The sequence below is a fragment of the Choristoneura fumiferana genome, chromosome 3 (genome assembly GCF_025370935.1).
Source record: "Choristoneura fumiferana chromosome 3, NRCan_CFum_1, whole genome shotgun sequence".
In the NCBI taxonomy this organism is placed as follows: Eukaryota; Metazoa; Arthropoda; class Insecta; order Lepidoptera; family Tortricidae; genus Choristoneura; species Choristoneura fumiferana.
The window spans coordinates 11,426,271-11,438,695 of record NC_133474.1 but is presented as its reverse complement, the minus strand read 5'-3'; the positions used below and the strand labels follow the sequence as shown (position 1 = coordinate 11,438,695).

The 12,425-nt window shown below is 36.1% G+C and overlaps 1 protein-coding gene across 1 annotated transcript in view; it reads right to left on the bottom strand.

Moving 5' to 3' along the window:
* Positions 1-3,398: 3,398 nt before the first annotated feature.
* LOC141426597 (protein big brother-like) overlaps positions 3,399-12,425 on the bottom strand; it is a 24,365-nt gene continuing 15,338 nt past the window's right edge. Inside the window, 2 exon segments of the mRNA XM_074085617.1 lie at positions 3,399-5,518; positions 5,521-5,665. Coding sequence (XP_073941718.1) covers positions 5,468-5,518; positions 5,521-5,665 — 196 coding nt within the window. The 3' untranslated portion in view covers positions 3,399-5,467.

The window sequence follows — 12,425 nt, the reverse complement described above, 5'->3', positions numbered from 1 at the left end:
ACCACTGAACCGATTTTGATGAAATTTGGTACAGAGATAGAATAGACCTTGGGAAAGAACATAGGCTATCTTTTATCGCGAAAAAGAGGCTTTCAGGGGTTGAAATAGGGGATGAAAGTTTATATGGTGGAAGTTCGTAGCTATCGAAGATAAAACCATGAAACTTGGCATTTAGGCACTTAATAAGAAATAATTCTATATTTGTTTGACCTTTTTTAAAAAATCGACCTGTGAGGGGATGAAATAGGGGATGAAAGTTTATACGCAAGGTCGTCATTATTGAAGATAAATCGATGAATCTTTATTAAACTTGCCATTTCGGCACGTGAAAAGAGATAAATAGATATTTGTTCGCACGTTTTTATAAATTCTTCCTGTGAGGGGGTGAAATAGGGGATGAAAGTTTATATGGAAGATCGTCATTGTCGAAGATAAATCGATGGTTCTTTATGAAACTTGGTATTTGGGCACGTGATAAGAGATAAATACATATTTGTTCGCGCGTTTTTAAAAATTCTTCCTGTGAGGGGTAAAATAGGGAATGAAACTTTATATGGAAGATCGTCATTGTCGAAGATAAATCGATGGTTCTTTATGAAACTTGGCATTGGGCTACTTATAAGAAATAAATAGATATTTGTTTAAGCGTTTTTGAAAATGTTACCTGCGAGGGGATGTTAGCAGAGGGGATGGTGCAGTGTTAGCAGAGCCTTTTAAGCTCATAAGCAAAATGTACGAAATGTGGGGTCATTTTAGATGGCTTATTCACATAGACAGTCAGACATGAAAAATTATGATTTTCAGATTTTTCTTATTTATTGTGCTATAAGAGCTACCTTTATGCAAAATTCCAAGTTTCTAGGACAGCCGGAAGTACCTACCCTATAACTTTTTCTGTTGAGGCAATTTGTATGGAAACACCTTTTTAACGACTGTAGCTTTTGATTGCCTAGACTTAGAGGTGTGATTTTTTCACAGCTTTCGGGACTATTGACCTGAGTTTAGGGTTTTAATTTCAACTCGATATATACCTTACTCCGCGCATTTACGAGATAAAGGGTCTTGACAGACAGACGGACGGACGGACAGCAAAGTAATCCTACAAGGGTTCCATTTTTTCCTTTTAAGGTACGGAACCCTAAAAAACATTTGATCTGGCGCTTTTCAAATTTCGACCTATGTACTTGAAAATATGGGGATGAAAGTTCTTAAGGAATTCCAAAAAAGTTACTACGTATAAGTATATTTATCGGAAATATGTGTAGCTATGCTTAGTAAAAATGCCTTGACTTACAATAAAGGACGTAAAGTGTCAATAGTTCACTATGAAGTATTAGTCCTTTTGTGTTGGCAGGGTAGAATACACGTCGTATTGCTAAAATATGGCTACCCGCAAAATATTTATGTTTTACCAAAGAACATCGGATGGATGGATGTATGGAAGAACAAAAAAAAATAGTTTATATTTGTAGCAATGTACTTAAATAGGTTATTTTTGGTAAACCGTAGAAGTTTCTATGTACTATTATTGGCAGAATAGGTGGGTAATTATTTGAGGTGTAAGATAAATGTTACAGAAATAAAAACACACATTTTGATGTGGTCTGTTTTATTTTGAACATAAGGATATGTACCGATAAGATGCTTTATATTAGAAGAGATCAATAAAGTTTATTTTGGTTAAAAAAAGCAAAAATCCAATTTTAACGGTAACAAAAATGAGCATCGAGACCACGAAAAAGAACATTTTGTTTATTTAAAAATCTTATAATTGTACTATTTGAATGAAAATCCGATCATAATGAGAAAACGGATAAGCATTATTTAATTAATCAGGTATCAACAGAAATAGACAATTGATATCTATATAAAAAAAAATTAAAACTTGACCACGAAAATGACGACTTCAAATTGTCATTTTTGTAACCTTTTAAATACTTTCTAGAAATTACTTAATTAAAGTAAGATTAATAACTTCAACTCACAAACCAAAACAGCTTTCAATACTTTCCCCCCCGTGCAGGTCTACGGTAGACCCGAACGAAATTATGTTACAACGAAACAACACAACAAAATGCTCCTCTAAATGACGAAGTTTTCTTTTAATATTTAGATATATACATTTCACACGTACATTCAGGGCAAAATAATTCTTGAACCTCTCGCCAGTTAACAAAATTGGCGACGCACTGGTCATAATTCCTATAACCACACCTGGAGCAAATGTTGTTGACGGTCAACCATTCTTCATTTAAATCAATTAAATCAATAACGGCATAAACGATTACACTGTAAAAAGCAGAAAATTCTATAAAAAGTGTTCTGTATTTTTCTACTTGTAGGGAAAATCATCTTTTTCGTGGTCTTTAATCAGTTTCGTGGCCCATAGCACCACGAAAATGATGACCACGAAATTGAAAAGTTCTTACTTTCGCGGCTCTGCAGTAAATATCCTATAGGTTTGAAGCAAATGAAATCAATATTGAATAACTTAACTGCAAATGACACAGCACCAGTAAAACATTATATTTATTTACCCAATACTCACCAAGTCGCAACCGTAACGAAAATGACGCTCGATCTTTGACGAAAATCTAACTGAACCTTTATTACATTAATTATAGATAAATAATTATGGCTTGCGATAAACATTATACGTTATATTGACGCAGTCTTATTTTCAAAGTTGCTTATAGTTAAAAAAGGATTTACAGGAGGTTTGACCTCTTTTTTTGTTTAAAATATTACTTAATAAGTGTGGCTACGAAAGTGATGGTGTATTTTGGAACAACGGGAAATGTAGAAAAAAATAGTCTTATCAATGTCCTAATTTTTTTATGTTTGCATGCTTCGTAAATTATATTATGAACATTCAATCCATGTTTTAAACAGCAAGTTTTTCTATACCTTGTATTTTTTACAATACTACAAAGTAGTCAGGGATAATCCGAACCTGACCACGTAACTGACTTTTGTGCAGAAAATTTAAGTTATTGTGGAAAAAAAGATAAAATAGAATAAAATGTATTTACCACAAGTTTCAGTGATAATATCCTAAGCAACTTAAAAACAATAAACGATATATTTCTAATTTTATAACTGAAAATTTGAGTCTGAACACAATTGAACCTCTCGAAATAATAACCCAGGTATCCTATATAAATTAAATACTTCACAAAATTACTATTTCAAGCGGACGAAGTCGCGGGCAGAAGCTAGTAATTTAATATAAATAATAACGTCATGTCATGGTCCTCACTATTTTTTAAAGTTAAGTAGACAAATGCAGCCGCTTATAAAGAGTTGCATCGGTAGGTACACAACACATACAACATTTATAACTATAAAGGGTAACTGTTATAGGTGCTTGTGCACGATTTAAGAGAATAAAACTACACTTCTTAAAAATATCATTAAGATTTATTTACATTACTATCACAAAAATTGTATTTTTTAAGCTATGTAGGTATGTATACAATCCACTTAAAAATAAATAACATAATATAACACAAATTAAACAAGAACAGATATTTCATCTACATCATTATAAAATATATACCTCGTTGAGTTTCTTGCCGGATTCTTCTCAGCAGAGGTTTTTCCGAACCGGTGGTAGTTTTTTTTGACATTCATAAGTGCTTGTTATAGCCTAAATTGAATAAAGATATTTTTACTTTGACTTTGATTATTAGTAGCAAACATATATGTAGACCTACATACTCTGTATCTAGTTTAGTTATAGGTACCTACCTACGCTATAAGTAATGAATGTCACAAATAGCTACGAGTATAAAACCAAATGTATAGAAAGGATTACAAAATATATTTCTACAAAAATTGCTACCGATGTATACCTACCTCGTTTTTTTTAACATTAGAAAGAAGGTAAGCGATCTTGGCGTGTCTTTTTATTGAAAAACTCTTTTGAAAAATAAGTCACAGCAAATAGTAAGAATTAGCAAGGACATATGATAATTTACATGCTTTTGGTATCATAAGTAATATTCCCTATTACTGTTACTAACTTACTGTTTTAAAAAAAACGTTTTTCAATAATAAGACTCGTCAAGATTGTTTACCCTTTTTCTAATGCTAAAAAACGAAATATAGTAATTACAAATGTAGTACGCTAGTTATTCTGATAAAAACGTTCTGAAGGATTATTATTATTTAAGTATGTATAAGTATTATATAGTTATTTGACGACATTGATTTATTTTTCAGCATTGCTGATCTTTTATTTAGCGTAAGTTAGAAAGTACAATAAAATTAAATTAAGGTTTGAGATTATTTATAAAGTGGAGTTACCTAAGTATCATCTATTCAGGTAGATATTTGGTGAATTAATGGTAGATGAATATGATGGGCAAATGATCTTAGTTTGAATAACGAGATGCCTTAAGCTATCCTGTTTAAGCGCTTCGCGTGGTTTTTGTAGATAGGGTCAAGATACAGCATTCCAGGTTTAACGCAACCTACAGACTAACTTTTAGTAAATATTCGACATTAGATATGTGTAGTGTAATAACATAATGACTTCGTATGCACATGGAACGAGTGTTGATTTGACATACAATAACGTATTATGGGTAGTTTGTAAAAAAGAACCGCTCTGCAACTACGTGTGAACAAAGTGGAAGTGTGTAAGGGCAGCGCGTTACTTAGAATTAGCATAGGTTTTGAGATAAATGCTTTCAATTACTTCACAGATACATGGAACGTGCCTTGTTGTTAAGGTAATACATAACAGTTTTTGTACGGAATAAGAGGCGTAAGTAATAAGCGTCTGCTGAAGTGAGCAGCGTACTTAAGTTTCAATACAGATAGTGGCGAGCGTCGGATCCCAAAAAAGCAATCAGGCTTTGTCTATCCTAAGGGCTTATACCTTCCGCCGCCTAACTTTGCCTAAAAGTTCATTGCCCCGACTAGTACAACAAAAAGTACAAAGGTATTATTCCAATAATTGAATCGGCACTATACCGTTAACCGATTCGAACACAATCCGGGAGTAACGTAAAGACGTCGCATAAAAAATGTATCTCAAAAATGCGTCAAAACTGAGTATTAAGTAATGAACTTTTAGGCAGATTTATATGGCACGTGGTATAGGTAAACTAAACTACATAGGTTAACTGGCCAATTGCGTTTTTTGATTTAAAAAGTACTACCTAACTGCATGCCCTGGAATTGTACACACCGCATGCCACTAAATATACAGCCTTAGCATAGTCACTGATTTAGTGCTCCATAACTCGTTGAACCCTGTGTGCGACTGTGTCTTGTCTTCATATGACCAGGGTGGAAGACGTACGAAGAGAGTAGCTTAGTTGTTGTTTTTTTGGGTCGAAGACTATCCTTGCTTTCATTAACTTGATTTTAGTTTTCAAAATTTGTATGAGATGCTATATTTATAGGAGTTGGCGGCTAGTTTTTGGGTTGAGATGATCACTTGTCTTGTTGACATAGTTTATGAGATAAGAGCTCCCTGTGACTTCATGTGCACGGGGTGCGAGGGTGGGGGTGCGGGTGGGCGGGGTGCCCGGGGTGCTGCGGCGCTCGCTGGTGGCAGCGCTGCGCGTGCGCGTGGGAGTGCGCGCGCAGCTCGTCGCCGTGCTCGCGGTATGCACGTTGCTTGTCCTCGAAGTCACGTAGCCGCTGATTGTACCTGTACCAAATAAATAGATATCATCCCACTATTTGTAACCTAATCACGTCTAAACCGCTGAACCGATTCAGATAAAATTCGGTATACAGATAGTTTGAGTCCCGGGGAAGTTGGGGAACATGGGATAGTTTTTATTCCGGAAAATTGCGTGGTTCCCGCAGGATAGGGATAAACGAATTCGACGCTGACGGAGTCGCGGGCAACTACTAGTAGACCATAAAGATACTACATGGATATATAGTTATTTGTTACGGGATGTAGACCGGCGACCGTGAGTACCTTTTATGGGCTTCCTATATTTCGACGCAGTTGTCGCAGTTACATGCATCAGCTCACTGGTAGACTAAAGAAACGGGATGACTACACACATTTAGCAATAATTTTAATGTATTTACCTTTCGATTTGATCACGCAGGGCTGCGTCTTCAATGCCTGCTCTTTCCTCGTCCAGCTCCAGACACCCAGCGCCGTCCAGGCGTTCCAGGTCGATCCAGCCGCGCCACCGCACGCACACGCCGTTCATTATGAACCTGGACACTATGTGGGCCTGTCAACAAAAAACATAAATTATTAGGTCGCCTGCTTAAAAAAGGGGCGCAAAAAATGACGCCGTTGGTGGCTCTTCTAAGGAAGGAAACGCTTGCCAGTCACATGTCGCGTCCAAATTAATTTTATATCTTAGACGAAATTAACCATGGCTAAGAGTACCCAAGTCACCAAGCTAAGTCATACAACACTTGCTAAAGTATGGTTGCTTAACCTACTAGTAACTTAACCTACTACAATCCGATGATCCGATAATTCGTAACTTTTGGCTGGTTGATGGATTTGGTCCAAAAAGTAAATCGGGTACCTAGGTAAGTATGTAAGAACTTAGCTAAGCAAATTTTCATTTCCATTAGAAAGTAAGAAATCATATTCTTTTAGAAACCTAGTGTGTAGGTACCACATTTCACTTTTGTATTACCTATTGGTGCTCAAGATATTAACCGTTTAGCTTTAGCTAATAGGTACTTTCGTGTTGTGACGTTAGCCTAGGCGGGGAGTTTCCAGTTTTATTACTTCAGTATGTTACATACTAATATCGTATAAAAACTTAAGGCCGTTTTATCATTTCGCAATACGCGAGCATCACCTGGGCACGGCAACAGAAGGCAAGCGAGGAGGCCCAAACTCCCGATCGCGTGCGGACTTTGTTCCGGCATCCGCCTCAAACAAACCTTTAATTTAAAATGTTTTGTGGCAACACTCGTCAAGGATGCAATTACGATAATTATGCCTATTCAAGTATTTTAAATTTTGAGGCATACTTATTTGAAGACGCATGTGTCTCGCTCGCCGTATGGTACCTATTGTACTAGTGGCTCTTTGAGCTGTATAAGTAGACCTTGCAAGTCTATTTTTTATGTTTTCAACCGCCAAAACATGAAATCAAAATATAATGAACCAATTTTAATAAAACATGAACGTCTAAGAACCATCGCTAAAAACCCTGCTTTCAAATAAAATAAACCGCATTAAAATCGGTTTACCCGTTTAAGAGCGACGGTGTCGCAGACAGACACACAGTCATACAGACACACAAAGCCGTCAAACTTATAACACCCCAATTTCACACATCCAAGTACTGATTCTGGCCGACGTTGCTGACTTCATTTTTTTAACGATTTCAAAAGGGCAATTTTACGGTTCCATCATACCTATTGTTTTTCCAAAAACTGACTCGAAAGAAAAATTCCACACATGTGTGTATCAAACCCGGTCACAAATTTTCACAAGAATCCATTGAGAACACACAACGGGACATACTTAGGTACGATAGATTTTTTTTCCAAGCTTAAACGGAGACCTTTTGCTCGCAGCCTCGCGGGTTGGAAAATCATTTCCCCAAAAACCAGTCGCATATAAAAAGTTTTGCAACACATAGGTAGAGTTCGAGATTAAGTATGTTACTATTTGAAATGCTGCTTGGCTCGCTTTCATGCATTTACTATGTTCGTTATGTTCCCTGACAATTTGACAAGGAGAATTATTCATAGCGTTAGCCTAGCCTCCCAAATTAAATTACGCGTGAGGAGGGTAGAATGGGCACGGCAGCCATGATGGAAGGCGGGCGGCGCGCGCCGCTACCGCGCTCTCCATTGGCAACTGACGCTTTTCCGCTATCGATTTTGAAGGGAAACGTTTTCCTTGCGCTGCGTGGAACGTTCTAGGAGGCAAACCAGCAATGACCGACATGTTTGATGAATAAGTACTTCACGACTCTCTAGTACTGGCAAAATTGGCTTACCGAAAAAAAAACATAACATTACAAATTAACTACCTACATTACATGAGTATTAGTAGATCTATGAATAGATAGGTAATTAAATCTGCCAAGATCTGCAATTCGTTGGAATGGAATGATACCAACTAATCGCAGATCTCGGCAGATTTAATTGATACCTACAGGTCTTCTAGTCTCAATACCTAAATACGATTGTATTCCGGTATTTTTGAACACCTAAATTGCTATGTTATTTATGATGACAACTGTCGGCGAACACCATAGTACATACATATAAGTACCTACCTAAAAATGTATAAAAATATTTACTGTAATGTAATATAAACCTTTTACTTTTACTCTACGTCAGACTTTTAATATAGCCTTAAATGCCAAATATTTACATCTACATATACATGTAGGTACTATTACCAAACAGGCAAAAATTATCAGACATAGTGACTTGAATTTCGAGTAGGTAATGGACGGCAGTGCCTTCTTTTATCCAACTCGTGCTCAGTGACAGAACTTACAAGTCTAATGCCCATTAATAATGTTACATAATACGGGCTCAAGCACGCATTGAAGCGCGTAGTTAAATGAACCGAATGTAAATAAATATACGTTAGTTGAGTTCATACAGAAGCGCAGCGGGTGCTCGAAGGGGCTAAATTCAATAAGTTCGGCACCATGTGTTCCAGTAGGTAGTTCAACAACAAAAACTAATACATGTATTATTGGCTACATATACTAGCACATGTACAGGAAGCTCGTGTTAGGTATTATTAATTTGATATGAACAACTTAAATAAGAAAGATAACGTCATAGACTAACGTCCACTTGTTGGCTTTTTAATCTAGGTTTAAGTGGTCTTAAGTCCTGTCAAATCCATACAAGAACTGTCAGTTTAAGCCTTAAATCGACATTTAAAATGGCCTACAAGACGTTCTTAAAGATAGGCATAGACTGCAAACTAGTAGAAAATTATTTATTTTTTTGTAGTCAAATGTAAGTGTATCACACTGCTCGTATTATGGTATTATGGAGGATGACCCAAAAACTACAGGTCAGATTCTGATCAAATTTAAATGGTATCACGTGAGAAGCACCAGCTATCAAATAAATATGTATCTAGACTAGAGTCATCAAAATCGGTTCACATAGAAAAAAGTTGTATCAAATTGAGAACGTTCTCCTTTTTTAAAGTTAAAAAATAAGTGTTTAGTGAAAAGCTCAATTTGTTATACAGTGTGTTACCGACAGCCAGGCTTTTTTTAAAGGGAAGTTAAAGTAACTTATTTCTGTAACTTAACCATGACATTGATTTGTTACCTACGAGACAGGCTGCGCCTAGTGTAGAAACCACTGTAAGCTAAAATTGCAAAACTGGTTGATCTTTTAGTTTCATAGCACTAATGTTGTTCTAAAGTTACACCGTGTAGGTATAATGCAATGTAAACTGTTATTGTAACTATGAGATAATAAATTATTATTATTATTATTTAATTAATAAACTAAAAATCAGACTGTTAACTTTCTAACAAAATTATAATTACCAGCAATATACAGCAAAGTAGGTAAATTGACAAGTATAGGTAGAGTCATTCACGATGACGCGTGCCGTGGTTCTTACTACAATGTCATTAATGTCTAATTTTGACAAAATCACGCGTCCTCGTGGATGGCACTAGGTATAATAATCAAAGTATATTCTGTCGGCTGTCATCACTTAGCTACTTGTCAATTTACTTACAAAGTCTGAATTTTAGTTTATTAATTAAATAATAAACAAGTAAATACCATGGGACACTTGACACCAATTGACCTAGTCCCAAACTAAGCAAAGCTTGTACTATGGATACAAGGCAACGGATAAATATACTTATATAGATAAATACATACTTAAATACATATTAAACATCCAAGACCCGAGAACAAACATTCGTATTATTCATAGAAATATCTGCCCCGGACGGGAATCGAACCCGGGACCTCAAGCTTCGTAGTCAGGTTCTCTAACCACGTAGCCATCCGGTCTTAGTTTTATTAAATTAGTGTCATGGTTAAGTAACACCTCCCTTAAAAAAAGCCTAGGTGCCTGTAACACACTGTATATTGTTATCTATTTTTTTATGGAATAGAGGGCAAACGGATCGCCTGATGGTAAGCGATGCGAAGCGAATGGTGAGCTATAAACAGCGTATAAATATGTGCTAATTTATTGTGGTCTTTCATAGACGATGATAAGAGGTACTATTTTATCCGAATATTCCATGACACATAATGTAACTAATGATTTACTTGTTAACTATAATAAAAACGGACTGAGTAGTTTAGAAACATAATTTATGTTCACAATTCCTAGAACTCCGACGGGGACATAAAGTAGAATTTCGCAGAAACGTGCTTACGTGCACAAATTATTCAAGCTTCCTAAAGTTTTCTACCGATGTATGTATATTGACAGAAAAAAACCCAAAAGCACGTACACAAAAAAACCCAAAAGCACGAATACGAAAAAAACAATCCAAGCACAATCTCTTGTATTACGATATGTCGCAACAGTCCTCATTATTCAAAATACGAGGAAAAGTACTCAGGATAATTCGTTAAAACGTATGCGTTAACATGTTTCCTACCACAGTCGGGGACTGACCGACCGTTGGAAGTTACGTGGGTATACGAGTAGGTACTTACGTACGAATAGATCACAGTTGAAGGACGGAAGAAAAGCCCCCGGGTGCCCTGGGGTCAAAGCAAAATGACGCCCATAGTGTAGCTAATAGAGACTCCGGCTGGGCTTTCTTTGCCCAACTATAGGCACTTCAATCCGGAGCGTGACCAATACGTTATCTGTGGTGTTACGGCTTTATATTTCATTCATTAGAGGTTTGAAAGGAATTTATGTCTTAATTTCTGTTTTGAAAATGTGTGCCGGAAGAGACGGCCAGCGGCCGGTGACGAATGATGCCATTAGCGCCCGCTCCGGGATGATTCACTATAAAGTATGCTTCTACTTGATTACTTTAATCAAGAATACAACTTGAAAACCGGCCAAGTGGGAGTCTGGCCACGCGCAGTGTAGGGTCCCGTACTAATGCGTCAAGTGTTTAATGTTCCGATTTGATCGAGCTTTTTAACACTAGCAGTCTCTCAGCTTACACTGAAGGACGGATAGACTGACAGGCGAAACTATAAGGTTACCTAACTTTTACAAAAGTAAAGGGGTACCAGATTAATAATAGGTAATAGAGGGCTATTTTCGCTCGAAAAACGAGTGAGCAGTGACTGTAATAGTATCTTCTACAGTTGCCAGCCTCTTGCAAAGGGTGGAGGATCTAAGCTTCTGAAAAATTCACTGTATATAACAACGGAAAAAGACGGGTAAGAAAGTAGATACATACAAGTTTTAAATGTCAATGCTCGCGCAGTGAGAGGATTTTCATTTCATTTGTCATCAAGAGTCAATAAATATTAGGTAAGTAGGTATCTACTTAGCTTCAAGGATAATATTTTTCCTTTTCCTGGTCAAGTACGTACTGTATCACTAGTTATTTATTATAAATGATTATAAAATATTAATATGCATGCATAATAACCTCATACTTATAATATAAGCATATTAAATTAAATAAACACGTAGCAGTAGAAATATTAGAGAACGGCAAACCTCTAGAATCTAATGGTTTACTTTCTGCTGTCGAGTCTATATTGTATATAAGTATTTCGATCCAATTTATGAAAAGTGTAAACAAAGACGCCATTTATCCGACTACAGACATTCAATAATGTGAAAACCTTGAACCTATAGAAAAAATATTTAATCTGTTCAGTAAATGCACAATAAATAGTAATGCCGTGAAGCAACAGTGCTTGCATTGTTGTGATTCGGCTGGAGAGTAAGACAGCCGGTGAAATTACTAGCACGCGAGGTATCCCATCTTAGGCCTCTAGGTTGGCAACGCGTCTGCAATACCCTGGTGTTCCAGATGTTTATGGGCGGTGGTGATCTCTTACCATCAGGATCACTTGCTCGTTTGTCTTCCAGTCGTATCAAAAACGATTAATTTATTAATTGAATAGATCAAAGTATTTTTGTCTATATGATTATTCAATTATAAAAGCAGTATTTATTTTTAAATTTTAAGGAAAGTAAATAAAAATCGCTTATTCATCCGCGCATTAATCGATTTTTAGAATGTCAAATTTCCACCATCTCTACGCTAGTCTATGCTACTACAGATTATACACATGTTTCAATCAAGAAATAGGTAACGTTAGATTTTGGCGAAGATTTTTAATATGAAAAATAAATATTGAAATCAAGTGAATTTTGATGAAAAAAGTGATTAGACATCAAGTTAAAAGACACGAATTATAGATAAATGTGTTATTGATTCGATCCAGTGAGTGTTTATACAAGATTTTTTATGAAATCGGTTTGTTTACACTTTTAATAAATTGGATAGGATAAATGTACCTATGACAACTAG